The sequence below is a fragment of the Amyelois transitella genome, chromosome 18, assembly GCF_032362555.1.
Source record: "Amyelois transitella isolate CPQ chromosome 18, ilAmyTran1.1, whole genome shotgun sequence".
In the NCBI taxonomy this organism is placed as follows: domain Eukaryota; kingdom Metazoa; phylum Arthropoda; class Insecta; order Lepidoptera; family Pyralidae; genus Amyelois; species Amyelois transitella.
Window position 1 is genome coordinate 8,231,493 of NC_083521.1, and position 17,403 is coordinate 8,248,895.

At 35.1% G+C, this 17,403-nt stretch overlaps 3 protein-coding genes across 5 annotated transcripts in view; 2 read left to right on the forward strand and 1 right to left on the reverse strand.

Moving 5' to 3' along the window:
* Positions 1-2,509: 2,509 nt before the first annotated feature.
* On the forward strand, positions 2,510-8,661 carry LOC106137447 (zinc transporter 7). Its single transcript, XM_013338277.2, has 3 exons — positions 2,510-3,026; positions 3,348-3,565; positions 7,316-8,661. Exons 1-3 carry the CDS (start codon positions 2,837-2,839, stop codon positions 7,943-7,945), a joined length of 1,038 nt encoding a protein of 345 aa, XP_013193731.1. The 5' UTR covers positions 2,510-2,836; the 3' UTR covers positions 7,946-8,661.
* Positions 8,662-9,463: 802 nt separating this feature from the next.
* LOC106137412 (transmembrane emp24 domain-containing protein bai) lies at positions 9,464-12,699 on the reverse strand. 2 transcript variants are annotated; one of them, XM_060949311.1, is made up of 5 exons: positions 12,360-12,699; positions 11,917-12,037; positions 11,658-11,728; positions 10,339-10,465; positions 9,464-9,999 (listed from the first exon to the last, which is right to left on the reverse strand). In XM_060949311.1, exons 1-5 carry the CDS (start codon positions 12,534-12,536, stop codon positions 9,806-9,808), a joined length of 690 nt encoding a protein of 229 aa, XP_060805294.1. In that variant the 5' UTR covers positions 12,537-12,699; the 3' UTR covers positions 9,464-9,805. The 2 variants fall into 2 exon arrangements, with proteins under 2 accessions (XP_060805294.1, XP_013193684.2); XM_013338230.2 differs by having other exon boundaries at positions 9,464-9,976; positions 12,360-12,687.
* A 346-nt stretch (positions 12,700-13,045) lies between these two features.
* LOC106137434 (steroid hormone receptor ERR2) overlaps positions 13,046-17,403 on the forward strand; it is a 39,780-nt gene continuing 35,422 nt past the window's right edge. For both annotated transcript variants that reach the window (XM_060949307.1, XM_060949308.1), the window contains exons 1-2: positions 13,046-13,370; positions 14,412-14,527. The gene's annotated coding sequence lies outside the window, so the exon portion shown is untranslated. The remainder of the gene's footprint in view (positions 13,371-14,411; positions 14,528-17,403) is intronic.

Consider the following 17,403-nt stretch of genomic DNA (forward strand, 5'->3'; position numbering starts at 1 on the left):
TACATTTCCTGTATATGTGACTCATCCAATGAATTAAAGTTTTGAATGTTGTCCTGACTGAACGAATCCTCCATACTTTCGATAAAAACCGACCAATTAGTTTTCTTGTAATTACGTTTAGGTAACCTATTACCATGTTTGGGAATACTTGTACTTAATTTAATCATCAAATGATCACTGCCTAAATTTTCGTTAATAACATGCCAGTCAAAGGTTAATACAATGTCATTAGAAATAAATGATATGTCTGGTGATGTCTGTTGTAGGTTCCCATTAACTAATTTAACTCGAGTTTGTGAGCCATTGTTCAAAAAACTATAATCATTTTCCAAAGAAGAGTCTAAAAGTTGACTACCCCTAGAGTCTGATCTAGACGACCAGTTCCTAGAATGGCCATTAAAGTCACCACATATCAGCGTATTTTTTGGGAAAAGGGCGAAAAGTTCATCCCAGTCAGATGACTGTGTACTAGTTGATGATGGACAATACACTGAGATAATGTTTTTTACATACTGACAATTATATAGAAAAACGCCTATAATTTCTATGTCTGAGTTATGCAAGTGTAGCGTTTTAAGTTCACTTCTAATAGACTTATGTACTATTATTGCTACCCCACCATAGGAATCATTCCTATCTTTCCTGTATATATTATAATCTCTTATACGTACATTATCTTCTGAATTTAACCAAGTCTCACTTAATACAGCTACATGAATATTTTCCTTTAGGAGGAGTTCTTGAAAACTAACTAATTTTGGTTTTAAACTCTGCGCATTCCATTGCAAAATATTTATGCGAATATTATTTGTACTAGTATTAACCATTACTAATGTTAAAGAGTTCTAAAATTGTCTCTAAAATTTTTCTTCCCGAAAAGAAATCACTCACAAATACTTTCACTTCTTCAAAAATTGCCACAATCACTGCACTTATTTTCTTCTCAATAGAACTATTCATTGACCTCCATATATTAAATACATTGGCTAACAGTTTCTTCAAATCAAATCTTCTTTTTTTATGTTCTTCAATATCAGATGAACTGTGTTCCTCTTCTTCCATTGTATTTTCGCCGAGACTCTCAACTTGGTTTTCATTGATTTTATATTTCCTCGATTTCTTTGTTTTTGCCTTTTTCTGACTATTTTCTATGTTTCTATCTAGTTTGTTTCCCATATTTTCCTCTCTATGGATGTGTGCACGCGCCACAACTTGACTATATGTCGGCTGATAAGTAGCTTCAGTTAGATTGGATGTTATCTCTAATGGTTGAGTGGGTCTTAGCGAATTTTCTTTTTGACTATTATCCATGACTAACTCAAGAGCTATTTTATATGGAACATTATCTTTGCTCATAACAAGACGTATTTCTTTTTCTTTACGATAAATTGGGCAAGATCTATCTAAAACCAGATGTAGACCTTTGCAGTTAAGGCATTTGAAAGTTTTTAAGTCGCAATTATTGTGTTCTGTACTTCCACACTTTGGACATAATATTTTCTTAATCGGGCATACTTTGATCATATGACCAAATTTCCAGCACCCCGAGCATTGCGTTACAGGAAAAATATAATTTTCAACATTGAAATTGCAATCAAATGCGGTCACATATATGGGTAGTGATTTGCCTTCAAAACATATCCTGACACTTTCACTTTCTACCCATTTCCCGCTATAGTCTAAACGTTTAAGTCTTTTAACAGCTAATATTTTAATATCGCTTCGCAAAATTCCAAATATTTCTTCTTCTGAAAATTCTAAGTCTACACCCCTTATTATTCCATATACTATATTGGATTCTAAAGTTTTCCGACAATTATACTCGAGTTTTTTAAAATTTTCATTTTCGATCAACTTCGTAGCGTCTGTATCTTTCTCAAAGCAAATAAAAACTTTAAAAGGTGATTTATATTTTATCCGGTTGACATTACATATATTTTCATTACGTAATAATTTCGCTAAAGCCATTTGTTTTGGTAATTCTTTTTTGGAGGTTATACAAACTTCAAATTTCGTTATCTCGTCAGATCTAGTTAAATTTCCCTCTGCTATATTATTGGAAAAACTTCTCAGCAGACGTTTTTTCCTCCTACTGACTTCAACAAATCCTTCTTCACTATTTGTATCATCGTCACATTTTTTCCTTTTTTCTAACCTAATTTCATTTTTTTCCAACTCCGAAAATTTTTCTAATCTGCTGTCAAGAATTTGGTTCATTTGTATTTCGCACTCCTTTATTATGTCTGAATCACTTTTGTCACTCTCATCTACAGAATTATCATCGTCCATGATGAGGGTAGACCGAGAACAAAGTCAACGGCAATGCGAGCAAATTTGTCTAACTCAGTACGTGTGCGAACTTACCGACCGCTCACGCGACACTCGAAAGTAAACTTAAATTTGAGGAATCACAGGCCTTCTACAAACTCTATGGCTGAATTTATATTTTTTTTGCACAATGATGAAATGAAACGATTAACATGCGATAAGTCAACGCGTCAACAAAACGTCAAGGCAAGTTTGTCACTGTCAGTCAAGCAATTGCAAAGCAACTCAATTTTTTGTTAAGTTTCGTTCATCCATACGTATAAATGGTATTTTTGAATTACAGTGATAAATATTTATTTTAAATATGTTGCTCATTTACGGCTATTATTAATAAGTATACAAAAAGTATCATTTCATTCACGAATTATCCATTGATACTAAATTCCGATAGGTTATAAACCGCTTGGAAAGTACACGTATGCATGTTTCTTCGTTGGAGTTTTTGTAATTAACTTGTAATTAGTGCTGAAATGACGTGAAAAGATCCTGGAAATTAATTTGAGACACAATGCTGCCCTTGACACAGAAGGATACTCGCGTATCCCGCGGGCCGTTGGGCGGGATAAAAGAAAAGTTCCAAAATTGGCTGAGACTCATTTATTCTGATAAGAATTCCAGGAATTTGTTCCTTTTCCTCATACTTAATTTGTCGTTCGCTTTTGTAGAACTTTTCTATGGCGTTTGGACTAACAGTTTAGGTAAGTTTTTGTTAATCTGTTGAGTAGTGTTTAGAAGAAATGATCCTGATAGTATCATTAAATGCAATTCATTTACAGCTTTATATTACTTTTAAGATTTAATATTAGTCTTTGTTTACTTGCATTTTTGGAAGAATATAGAACAAAAGGCAGAAAGCCAGTTAAAAGGTCCACAGATAGAGAAAATCTCAGCCACTTATTAACCCCAATTAACTTGTAAAGTTACAGAACCATAGTATTTAATATTTCAACATTAGGCTTATGGGCTAGACTTATATAATTAGATAGACATATACCTATTAAATGTTTATTTATTTTCAGGTCTTATATCTGATGCATTCCACATGTTCTTCGACTGCACTGGCCTAGTGGCTGGTCTCGCTGCATCTTTGGTGTCGAGGTGGAGGGCCAATGAACGCTTCTCCTATGGGTATGCCAGGGCGGAAGTGCTGGCCGGGTTTGTCAATGGACTGTTCCTGTTGTTCATTGCATTTTTCATTATGAGCGAAGCTGTGGAAAGAGCTATAGAACCGCCTGAGGTAAAAAAATTGTTAATTAATTTTTTTTAATAATTTTTAATATTTTAGGGCCTTTGTGGGTTGCAATGGTAGTGCTTTTGTCTGTGACACTGGAGGTCCAAGGTTCAAAAGCTGGCCAGGGAATAATGAGAAACAAACTTTCTCTGATTGACCTGGATCTTGAATGTTTATCTATATAAGTATTCATTATAAAATATAGTATCTTTGGGTTAATATCATGTAAGACAACAACTTATGTAGACGCCAAAACAATTTGTGTAAGCTGACCCATTTTTTTATGTAAATTTCATTGCATGAATACAAATGTATAGCACAATTGGCGGACTTAATACTAGAAGCATTTATATTATTTATACATACATACATACATAAAATCACGCCTCTTTCCCGGAGGGGTAGGCAGAGACTACCTCTTTCCACTTGCCACGATCTCTGCATACTTCTTTCGCTTCGTCCACATTCATAACTCTCTTCATACAAGCTCGGCGGTTTCGGGTACTTTTGACCTGACCCTTTACCAGGACGTCCTTAATTTGATCAAGATACGTTCGTCTAGGTCTTCCCACTCCGACCTTTCCCTCCACACTCTCCTTGTATATCTGCTTAGTCAACCTGCTTTCATTCATCCTCTCCACATGACCGAACCATCTTAACATACCCTTTTCTATTCCTGTAACTACATCTTCTTTCACATCACAACATTCCCTTATCACGCTGTTCCTTATCCTGTCACTCAATTTCACACCCATCATACTCCTTAACGCTCTCATTTCCACTGCATTTATTCTGCTTTCATGCTTCTTTTGCCATACCCAACTTTCACTCCCATACATTAATGTCGGGACCAACACGCCCCTGTGCACAGCCAGTCGAGCCTTTTTGGATAGTTTCTGACTGCTCATAAAGGCATGCAAAGCTCCATTCACCATGTTCCCCGCGTTCACTCTCCTTTCAATATCACTATTATTTATATATCCACATATGTAGGTAAATATTGACTGTCCTCGACATATCCTCTTGATGTCAGACCTGGTTGCATTCTACTCCCTGGAGAGGAGCTTTAGGCCCTCCATAAATATGTAATGATGACAGATCATTTACAATATTAGTGGTGAATTCTGGCAACACTGATTAAGAATATCAATACATACTGCCAGTAAATGTTCAGTAAATATCTAATCTATAATTGTGTAATAAGAATTTCTTAACAGTATTTCCCATTATTAGTTTAATCTTGGTTATCTTTAACAAGATAAATTTATTTATAGATAACTAGCTTTTAACCGCAGCTTCGTCCGCCCAAATTTAGCGCCACCTACAAAATAATACATGTTTTTCGCAAATCCCACGGAACTATAGTTTTTACCGGGATTAAAGGAATCCTATGTTCTCCAGATTCTTTATTTCAGTAAAATAATAGTATAACGCGTGAGGAGACCACGCTATTTTACCCGTGCGAATTGCGCCACCTTCACGAATTTAGCGCTACCTACAAAAGAATACATGTTTTTCGCAAATCCCACGGAATTATAGCTTTTACCGGGATGAAAGGAACCCTATGTCCTGCTCCAGACTCTTTATTTCAGTAAATTAATAGTATAACGCGTGAAGAGACCACGCTACTTTGCCCGTGCGAATTGCGCCACCTTCACGAATTTAGCGCTACCTACAAAAGTATACAGCTTTTTCACAAAATGCTAAGGAACTGTAGTTTTTACCGGGATGAAAAGTACCCTATGTCCTTGTCCAGACTCTTAATTATATGTACGCAAAATTTCATGATTAGTTCAGTAGATAACGCGTGAAGAGAAAAAAAAAACACAGACAAATAAACTTCCTTTCGCATTTATTAGTATGGATGGATAAATAGATAAAAAGAGATAGATAGAAGCAGATAATAAAGTATGAATTTTATTATTACAAAAAAAAAAAAATTTCAGTTATTGTATTATAACAACGTTATTTAAAGTTTAGGTGCCGTGTGTTTCCCGGCGGCAATATAAAAAATGAATAGGACCACTTCATTTCTTTCCCATGGATGTCATAAAAGTCGACTAAGGGATGGGCTTATAAACTTGGGATTCTTCTTTTAGGCGATGGGCTAGCCACTTGTTACTATTTGAATCTCAGTTCGATTATTAACGCAAACAGCTGAACGTGGCATTTTAGTCTTTACAAGACTGTTGGCTCTGTCTACCGTGTATGGGATATGAACGTTATTATATGTATGTATGCTTTCCTGCATCTTCGTTTCCTTCCTCTTTCCTTTTCCTTATTATTATTATATTATTCTTACTTTGTTTCTTATTCTGTTTTTGAAAATCTATACTAATATTATAAAGCTGAAGAGTTTGTTTTGTTTGTTTGTTTGTTTGTTTAAACGCGCTAATCTCAGAAACTACTGAACCGATTTGAATAATTCTTTCACTGTTAGATAGTCTATTTATCGAGGAAGGCTATAGGCTACATTTTATCCCGGATTTCCTACGGGAAACGTCAACAATGCAGGTGAAAGTTGAATGAGTCGGCCATCTGCGAGCTTTCCACGCGAACGCTGCGCAAACCAACAAAGATATAGTAAAACAATGTACTAAAGATGTGAAGTACTCATTTTTTGCCACAAAAAAGTCCGCGAGAGCATATATCTATCTCTTAAGGTTTACTTACAATAACCACTTTTATGTTCAGTTTTTAAGATTATTTTTTTATTATTAACATAAGTTATTTTGAAACCAATTTTCTTTAATTCAGTATTAATCCTTATCCAAATAAATATGTTTATTACTTTCGGCTTTTCATGTAGACTAAAATTGCCATTTACAGTATATAAATCAGACGAATAGGTTTTGAGATATAGTCGTTATAAGCAATTTGCAGCGAAACATTTAATACGGCGAACCAGCGTTCTTTCTAATACGCGTGACCGCCTAAATATGCCTAAAATAACTATTCCACGCGGACGAAGTCGCGGGCACAGCTAGTAACTAAATAAAATGCCTGCATATATATGTCTACCATGGAAATCTATGCATTTCTTGTAAAAAATGTAGGAGTATTGTTAAGATTAAATTGGGTTTTAAACAGACGGGAGACAATTTCTGTATTCTGCGCGGGAGACGATACGCGTCTTATTTCGTTGAGGAAACTTCTGTCACGGTTTGCGAGTGACGGGGAGCTCTTTTACAAAGATGACAGGCGGGAGTTTCTCCGACAAAGATAGCTTTGTGTAAAAACCTTACTAATTTAGGATCGTGGTCAAAGGCAGACCCCAGGATCCTCTGCTGAAAGGTGAGTTCGCAACCGGTATCTACCAACGCCAAGAGAATGATAAAAATTTAAACATCAACCTCGTGCCGCCGATTTATTTTCAACACTATTACGTAGTGATAATGACGAAATTGTATGAGCGTATCCACAGAACCCTATCGATGTTGTGTTATGCAGTATTGAGTTGATTGGTCACGTATTTTTCTCAACTTTTTATCTCAAGTTTTTTCATTGTTGTGTTCACGCCTTTTACTAGATATTATGTTCGGATAGTGACCTCATTATTTTTATATTTGTATTGCACGTTACAACGCAACTGTTCTTTCTTTATTTACTGTTCATGTACCTACCTTTCTGCAATTATATTTTTAATTTCTATGGGAAAATTGGGACCACTCTTACAATAAATCAAGAGTACTTTTATTAAAGTAGTAAATCTATGAAATCGCGGTTGATATAAAAACTATATTCGTCATATTTCAGGTTAAACACGAGCGCCTCCTCCTAGTATCAATTTTGGGCTTCCTCGTGAACCTTGTGGGGATATACGCCTTCCACCACGGCCATGGTCACGGTCACGGTGGTCACGGCCATAGTCACAACCATGGTCACTCCCACAACAACGTCCACGGCCACACCCACGACGAAATCGAAGCTCCCACCGGTGCTGGGTCAGCCATCATGCGAGGAGTCTTCCTACACGTCCTCGCAGATACCCTCGGCTCTGTCGGTGTCATTATATCAGCAATCCTCATGAGAATGTTCGGCTGGATGAGAGCAGATCCTATATGCTCCATGGCTATAGCATTACTCATCGCCGCGAGTGTTATACCATTAGTAAAAGATTCAGCTGGTGTGCTCATGCAACGGACTCCAAGTAGTATAGAGAGGTTGTTGCCGAATTTATACACGCGAGTGGTTGGTCTGGCGGGGGTGCACGCGGTACAAGAACCACACTTTTGGACTCTCTGCAGTGACGTCCACGTGGGCGCTATAAAGTTAGAGGTAGCTAGGGAAGTCGACCCTAGATACGTCACGGAACAAACAGCTAGGATCTTCAGGGAAGCGGGCGTTAAACACCTAACGGTGCAACTGGATTATTTCCCGCTTTGATCCAAATCGATATCACAAATGTACATTAAATTTTATTGTATATAAGTTATTAGTGCGAATGTATTTGAATCAGTTATCAATGTGATATAACGTGTATTCAGTTAAACGTTGATTTAATTGTCTTTTTGTATTTGAGAACCCGCCTAGGCGTACACAAATTTTATACTTTGTTTTAACTAAAGGCTAAGCCGGTTTGCAATATTGTTTTTTTTAATTCCATATAACTAAGTACTATATTAAGTTATATGTGACCGCCATTTTTGCAAAGCATTTACCAAGCAATAACAATATGGTTGTCAAACAACAACAAAATGGCGGGTGATGGTCTAGCCATGAATATAAATGTTTATGTATGCAGAAAGCTATTTTTATACTTTGAAACTGTTTTTTTTTAATTAAAATATACTTTGCACACAAACATACATGAGGTACAGCAGCCTAGGTTTTGGTTTAATTGTAAAAAAAAACAGATGGCGCTACTGTTATTTAACATGATGAATTTAAATAATTTAGCTGTATTATTTGCATATTTTTTCCAATAAAGTATACAAAACATCACTTATTTTAGTTTCATAAATAATTCTATCTGAAACATATTTTAAGACAAAAAAGCCATTATTACATTTCTATGGTACTTTTTCATACACAAAAAGATGTCTGAAAAAACCACTAGCGCCATCGATTCAAATAGGAGGCATGATGTATAGCTATGGTGAAATTTTCAATCCGGGGTATGTTGGCCCAAAGGGCAGAATGTCCAATGTGTCAAAATGCCAAGGAAATAATGTTTTAACCTTTTGAATAGAGGCAAATGCAAAATTCTTGAAAAATGTTTTATTTTATTATATTTTTTTATGGTATGTACTGCAATGATTGAAAATATTAAAGTATTAATGAGATTTAAATTAAAGCATCCAATGTATTTATATATAACATTCCGAGCACCGTTTATTCCTGACCTATATAAATCTTGGATTTAAGAATATATCTTATGATGTTAGCATTTAGTGAATAACTGAGGAAGTGTGTGCATTATTGAAGCCTTATATATTTATAAGGAAATAAACGGAAGGCCCGACTTATTTTCTTGTTTTTCATCTAAATCCCTATACCTATATTGACAAAATCACAGTCAACCCCTCAACAGTCCAACTGAGTAAGGACTGTTGTATACTTATTTTATTAGACAAAGGTAACTTTAACAATATGGGTAAAGTAAAGTCCACTTTTGAGAAGTGTCAATGCTGAGGCGGTTCTTGCAATCTCCACACTTTGCTACTGTTCAAAAGTAAGGAATTGACGACGCTGTCATTTCGTACAATTATCAACTTAGTTTAACGTTTTGTTTGAAAGTCTTGCGTGGCAATACGAGTACGGTTTAGGAGGCTATTCATTAACGTTGGAAAATAAAGTTTTATGGACTTCTTAAACAAGGTTGAGCGTATCACCATCAATCTTATGAGACCAAGAGAGGATACGGTATGTAGAGATGTAGGTACCTTCAAATCTAAATAACAATTAAGTTTCGAAAATTTTTATTAAGTATATATTAAAATATAAAGTAACACAAGATCTATGAACACGGATAAAGTGGCATGCGTGAATTGTGATGGATATTATTTGATCAATAACAAAATAATCGAGCTATCTTACAAATGAAAGACTCGCCTACACTGTGCGTTTAAATTAATGACAACTTATATCTAAAATTTTATTCACGGTTTTTTATGACAATTATAAAAATAGTGAGAAAGAATAACAATTAGAAACAAACGGAATAATGAACATACATTCCATTTTTGGAAAATAGTAACATTCATAGACAACACATTCTAAATTCAAAAAAACGTAACACACTGGCTATAACGTGAACGCATGCCACTCCACCCGCGCGGAACCATTTAAGGTGTTATTCAATGAGTTTCTTCGCTTTGAAGTACCTACGTAGGTAGAGGACCTGCCACGTGGCGAGACCCAAGAGACAGACCATGGAGAATATGCTGAAGAAGAGGACCCGGTTGTTGGTGGACTCTGGAAGAGAAACGTTATGGAAGCTGCGATTAGTTAAAACAGTTATACTCACTAAAAATACTTTTATATGTTTTTGGTGAAAACTAGGTAACAAGCATTCGCCTGCGACTCCACCTGCTTGAAAGCAACGTATGTCCTTCTCTATATGGCACATTATATTGAAAACTTCATTATTTGAGTTGGTTGATGATCATGTCTTTTTTGTTTTTCATTATTTCTTTAGGACCATTATTATCACCCACATAAAGTTTCTCTGCTTAACTCAATGGTAGACTGTTAGATAATTCTATTAGTATTAAGTCCGCCTATACTTGTGTTACAAAAAAGAATACAATTTGTTAAAATCATCTGATGATTCTTACCATTAGTGTCTCTCATCTCCTCCTCCCGCTTCCTCATCAGAGTGAAGTCCTGCACTATGGCCTCGGAGAGATCCTCCAGCCTCTTCAGTTCCAACTCCATTGGCTTCAGCTTGGCGGCTTCACCGATCTAAAAGTATTTGCATGTGAACACTAAACATATGCAGATCGCGGTGTGCAGATTGCGTATGGGCGCAAGTCTTCTTTTTCCTGGCTTTTACCGCTGCATCCCCACCACTCTGGAGTCCTCTCCAGACTCCTGCCTGGGGTTTGCCTTTGACCATAGATACTAGATTGGGTGAGTCAGGTGTTTACACGAAGAAACTCCCATCTGACAATCTTTGCAGTAAAACCTAACCCGTATTGGATGGCGCATATATAGCGTGATAACATTTATTATTTAGATTCATAGTTTTAGTTACCTGCCATTCATACAGGTACATTTACATTACACTGCATAAAAACAGTCAAGTAGGGAAATATAAAACAGTTAGTAGATATGAAATAACTTTCAATTTAAATATTTTTCTTACACAAATACATATAATGAAATGGAACTTTATTGCAGTTAAACAATTGAATCAATTTTTTAATTAAAAGATTGACAGGGAATTGAAAGATTTGGGAAATTGTAACAACTATTATTTACTAGCTTTTACCAGCAGCTTTTGTTTGCGTTAATTTAGAGCCACCTACTAATTTATAATTTTTTCGCAAATCCCACGGGAACTAGCAAATCCTACGAGAACTATAACTTTTACCGGGATGATAAGTACCCTAGGTTCTTCTCCAGAATCTTAATCATATATAGGTTTACTAAGGTAAAATTTCAAGAAGATTGGTTCATACGATAACCCGTGAAGAGACAACAAACAAATTCACTTTCACATTTATTAGTTGGGATTGAGATAATCAAGAAGTAATTAAACAAACAGCAAGTTCCACAACATGCAAAATCCACACAAAAAAGGGTTATTGGAAAAACAAAATGGTTATAAAAAATGTGCAATAGAGCAAATACGTGTTTACCAATGACTTGTGGCCAGATAGAAGATTGTAGTAGAAGACCCGATAAAATAAAGAAAGTGGATAAATACATAAAAATCAAATAATACATTTAATCCTCCTCTATTCCCTCTTATAAACCTTAATCAATCAATTATACTAAGTTCATTACTTAAGCAGTTAATATACATTATTATTTAAAAAGAATTATTGTACATGTTTAAATTTTAAATAACATTAAGAATATTCCAGAGGCTGGCATGTTCACTTCAATTAACTGAGGTGTAGTTGAAAAAATATCAAATGTGCATACTTACACCTTCATAGTTTTTGGCCTCAATACCAACTTTGATGTCCAACATAACATCCTGGCTGACACCACGGCGTTCTGAAAATACATTAAATTTCATTAAATAATTTGGTTCACCCAGTACTCACAAATGTTGACAAGGAATATTAGTTCTCTTTTTTTTCAGATTTGATTCTTTATTGGAATGGATTGTACTAGCATATATGCTAAATATGGCTGAAAGGTATTCCATATAAGAAAAAACTGTGTGTCAAAAAATAACTCACCTGGAGGAACTTTGGATGTGAAGCACACTTCAAATGTGTCATATGTTTCAGTTACAAATGTGAATTTTCCTGTTGTTATCGATTCTTTCTGTGATAAAATGTGGCCTTTCGAATCTCGAACCTGTGGAATGATAAAAATATGTTCAATTATGGAAAATGGGTGTTAAAAGTAATATGAAATAAATCTTGTTTCAACCACAGATCAAATCAAGGTAGCACAATAAACTAAACACATTGTATCCACTTCTACAAATTTTGCAAATGAGTTGATTCAATTGAGAATTAAAGTTAATTTCGATTTAATTAACTCATTACAGGAAAAATAAAAAATATGCTACAGATGGCCGGCAAACAAGCTGGTTCCGCCCACAACGACACTGAATATATATTGCAGATTTACAGTGCACATTTGGTAAGTAACGTTGAAGGTGTTTTAGACTTACTACGTAGTCTACGCGTTGACCGTCTGCGTGAACGACTTCATATGTCCCTGCCACGAGCACGTTAGCATGTAACTCTTCCTTCAGACACTTTTGAGTGTTAGGAGCCAAGCTCCACATAATACCTTCGGTGCCATGCCAGAAAACACTCAACACAAACAATAAATAGTGTACCTCCATTATACTTATTTAATGATCACAATTTTCTCACAATAATAAGTCAAAATTCATAGCACTTTATTGAAAATAAACATGTTCCATGTCAAGAGACCGATGAGTTGGCCCAAATTCCAAAAAGAAGCGACAGGCGACTGGGACAGCGAGATCACGTCACATCAGTCAAAGTCAATGTCAAACTTTTTGACTTTTTTCTTAATGAAACATCGTTTTCAAACAAAACTTGCATTACAAACTTATAACACAACGTCTCGATTACTATACTTAATTATAAGAGATATTAAGTTTTTTGGTTGGGTCTTCTGCATACTGGTCACGCCCCCACTCGACCAATACATTTATAAAGTAATGTTCGTAATTCAATTAGTGTAAAGAGAAAAATTAAAACTGCTTATAAAAAAGAAAAAAATATATGCGTAGTGGCATAGGCATTGTGTACTAAATGCTAAAGCTAACAAAAAATATGAAATGTCAATTATCAAAGTCAAATGCTTAGATGAAATATTACATTACAAGAGAAAAAGAAAATAACAATTTTATAACCTAAATTCCCTATTTTTGGGTTAGTTTTAACAATTTTTATTTCTTCATTTAATTTTCAGACGAAATACATAGTGATTATATGACGTATTCTGTTTGGCAACAATAAAATTTTAAGCGTCCTACATAAGTATTGTGTGGAAATTGTTAACATGAACTAGTTTCAAGTTGACAGATTGGCTAATCTTCAGGAAAATACAATTTTTTTAGGAACGCAATTGTTTCATTTAAAACTAATACAGGATATTTTCACATTGGATTATTCGTTTCGAATATTAACATTTCCGTGGATCATAGGTAAGTAAAATGGAGTGCATGAGACATAGTATAATGTTTACATAATACTGTTTTGAAACAACTTTCAAATATCAATTAAATTATTTTTGAACCTGTTCAGAAGATAATTTAAAAAAAAAGAAGTTGAACAGTGTCAATTGGGTTTGAAATATCATATTCATATTTATATGCAGTCACTCAGTCACCTTTTAAGTTTATCCACTGAATTTTAATGTGAAAACTTAACATTGTAACTTGTCCTTGATTTTAAATCACTTTTGTGAATAATTAAACATTTGTTAGCTAAACCTGAGCATTATTTAGATATTGTATGTCCCATTAACATCCATCTATAAGATTTTATGACACTTATTTAGAATACAGAGTAGTTTTCCGTGGATGTGATATAGGGAAAGACAGCTTTTCTAGGGTTGTGACGGTACAAAAAGTAAGAGACACAAACAAAGTTTTAATTTCACTTACATGCTGCTTCTCCCTTTTTAAATAAAATAATTGTAATGTAGCTGACAACCTAGTTATTTCACCAACTACAAACTACTAAATTTAATTACATATAATTTATTCCCTTCTCCTTAATGTAGAACTTAGGGTATGAGAAGAATTTGTTTTTTGTTTCTTTTTTTTTTGTCATTGTAATCTTTAGGTATGGACTTCAGTCTTAAATTTTCTGTATATAAGTACATTTTAAGTCGACATTAAAATTTTCAATTACTCATGACATTGACAAAGCATGTTGGTGATACCTAACTATTTTTGTGGCTACAAATATCTTTGTATTCGACAGAATTTGTGTAAAAAAGCACATGACCACTTTTCATTTTTGAATAATATAAATAAAAGTATTAAAATACAAATATGTACAAAAGTTGCCTCAGGCTCCTTAGTGTTCTGGAGGAGGGTGCAACATGGAAAATGACAAGACGAGACAAAGACCATATCAACGGACAGTGCTGCTGAGTGGGACGCATAGATGCTATTTTAGTATAAGTAAAATGAGACTAATTCTGTTCTAACCTAATCTTAATGAACTTAATGTTTCAGATTTGCGTTGGCGATGTGCCACCATCGTCACTCGCACGCCGTTTACACTCAAAGGATATGCGAAGGGCAGCCAGCAGCAGATTGCTCCATGCCATCGTAGTATCTTATAAACTGAGGTAAGTACAACATTCTGATTCTCTCTAGTTTTTCATGTGACATTTTATCCAAGGAGGTTAGATATTGAGGCTGTCAAGCCGCGCCGGAGAGATAGAAGTCAAATTGACAAGAGGGTAGACTGGCTGAAGATCCATCTGTTAAAAGGATACCCTCTTCTAAATTAAAAAAAAACAGAAAAGGCGGCCGTTTGTAAAAATACAAACTTAATCAATAAATTGAACACATTAAAAGAATAGGATCAGCCTGTGCATAGACATTTTTCTCAGGGTAAACAAACAAGCGCAGAAGAAAAAAGAATAGGACCACTCCATCTCTTTCCCGTGGATGTTGTAAAAGGCGACTAAGGGATAGGCTTATAAACTTTTGATTCTTCTGTTAGGCAATGGGCTACCAACATGTCACTATTTGAATCTCAATTCTATTACTAAGCCAAACAGCTGAGCGTGGCCTATCAGTCTTTTTCAAGACTATTGGCTCTGTCTACCCTGCAAGGCAAGGGATACATTATATGAGATTTTGTATGTATGAAGGCAATATGACGTTCTTCAAAGGATAAGGCCCTGGCTACCTTGTAAGAGGTTTACACTTATGGATCAAGGCAGTAAAAAAACGTCGACGCTGTTCTAGTCTGCTTAAAATTAAGCATGAAAAGGCTAATTAATTTGGTGATGAGGCGACACAGGCGACATCTTTCTACGTCTTGTGCATCTATGACACCAACAAGAAAAAACAGATGGCGCTTCTATAAATTATAAAAGTCAATGTTGACTGCGACTTTTTCCCCTGAAAATATCATTAAAAAAGGTGTACCCTGTCCCTGAAAATCTCAATAAAAAAGGGAGGGGAGGACATTATGTAAGTACACCAGGTTTTAAGTTGAAGCAAGACAAATAGATCTACCGCATAGAGCAATAATTTTTGCGTGATGCGCACATAAACATACAAAATTTTAAAAATAGTAGTTTGGCTTCTGCTAATCGATCAGTAACATTTCTATTACTCAATTGTTATGGCACTATATTTTTTAGTAAAAGAGAAGACAGGTAAATGATTATAATTGTAGTGAATGTGTACGGTATGAAAGTTTTGTAGAACAAGGCACATAAGAAGAGATTTCGGAGGTAGGAAAAAAGATAGTAATGGGAACTATAGTACCTATTAGGTTATTTTTAGTTAGGAACTTTGCAATAATATGTATAAAAGAAACGAGTGTGGACAAGAGAAAGAAATGAATTAATGTCTAAATTTAGATTGGGAAAGTTAGTCGGAATTATGTTACAAAGATATATATAGTTTCAATAATTAAAATAGTTAAAATAAAAATGTCTTAGAGCACCGTAGCATGGCACGCGCGAGTAAAAACTCGCTGTTTCATCTTTATAATGATGAGAAAACGGGACAGCGATAGTTTTACACGCGATAAAAACGGCGTCGCGCGTGCCGTACTACGGGGGCAGGAGCACTAAGTACATACTTACTTAAATTTCTTTCAAATCGTACATTCATACATACATAAAATCACGCCTTTTTCTCGGAGGGGTAGGCAGAGAATAAATCGTAGTAAGTATTTTTTATGAGATTTAAGAGTATAAATATAACAAATACCATTTAACATTCATTTAAAAAAAAGAAAGACCTGTAGTAGACGCAAAGGTTAAATACATATATTTTACAACACACATTTAAAACATAGAGTCAATTGAGAGCTTGCTATTGGTTATTGGTAATAACACAACGGCCAATGGTGGAACAGTGCACTTTTATTTATGTACTGTATGCGTAGGCGCAAGCATGCACATGGAATGCACATTGCATACAATACAACTTCAGTTATCTTTTCCGGTATGTGGGGGTAATGTGGGACTAGTGGGAGGGGCTTATAAGTAGTGTACTTATTACGCAAATAGTATTTCATTATGAAAAAAAAGGTATTTTCGTAATACCAAAATGATTTAAGTCTTGAAAAATCAGTTCATTGACATGATTATGTATTTTTTGAACTGATTTTAAACTTTCGCGTTGATTTATACTATTATTCGTGGTCACCGAGCGACTGTAACTATGGATCGTTGTAACATGATTCGAAACGTCCGAGATACATACATACATATGTTTAAGTCTATATCCCTTGCGGGGTAGACAGAGCCAACAGTCTTGAAAAGACTGAATGGCCACGTTCAGCTATTTGGCTTAATGATAGAATTGAGATTCAAATAGTGACAGGTTGCTAGCCCATCGCCTAAAAAAGAATCCCAAGTTTGTAAGCCTATCCCTTAGTCGCCTTTTGCGACATCCATGGGAAAGAGGTGGAGTGGTTCTATTCTTTTTTGTATTGGTGCCGGGAACCACACGGCACTGGTGCCGGGAACCACACGTCCGAGATAAAATAAAATAAAGGTACGTTATACGTGCTATATATATATCTCGCGTTTAATACCTGTTTTTTTTTATATATTGTTTACATTTAACGTTTTTCTTTTTTAAACAGATGAGTTTCTGTGTGGTTTCCTGAATTTTAGGTAATAGAATCACTTTCCCATGGATGTCGTGAAGGCGATTAAGGGATATGCACATTCAGGTAGTGCAGCTTTAACATTATGGGTAGGTTCTCCTGTAAGTAAAGGTTGCCGAGGTCAGACGGGAGTCGCCTCGTTTGACCTGAGTTACCCAATCCAGGCTCATGATCAAAAGGTGCACCCCGAGCTGGTCTCCAGGGAGGTAAGGATTTAACCGGTATTAATGCCAGTAGGAAGAAGAGTATGTTATAAAAATTAATACATAATCTTTACAAAATATGTTTGAATAGTTAGCACTGTATATGAAAAACAGAATTTTCATTTTAGCCGTTAGTTGTGTTTCAGACATTCTGTTATGA

Excerpts from the sequence above, each read along its gene's own strand:
- LOC106137412 (XM_060949311.1), bottom strand. The coding sequence starts at position 12,536 with ATGGAGGTACACTATTTATTGTTTGTGTTGAGTGTTTTCTGGCATGGC. Across the intron at positions 12,038-12,359 it reads GTCAACGCGTAGACTACGTA|GTTCGAGATTCGAAAGGCCA; the intron begins GTAAGTCTAAAA and ends ATCATTCCACAG. Across the intron at positions 11,729-11,916 it reads CACATCCAAAGTTCCTCCAG|AACGCCGTGGTGTCAGCCAG; the intron begins GTGAGTTATTTT and ends ATGTATTTTCAG.
- LOC106137447 (XM_013338277.2), top strand. The coding sequence starts at position 2,837 with ATGCTGCCCTTGACACAGAAGGATACTCGCGTATCCCGCGGGCCGTTG. Across the intron at positions 3,027-3,347 it reads CGTTTGGACTAACAGTTTAG|GTCTTATATCTGATGCATTC; the intron begins GTAAGTTTTTGT and ends ATTTATTTTCAG. Across the intron at positions 3,566-7,315 it reads GAGCTATAGAACCGCCTGAG|GTTAAACACGAGCGCCTCCT; the intron begins GTAAAAAAATTG and ends GTCATATTTCAG.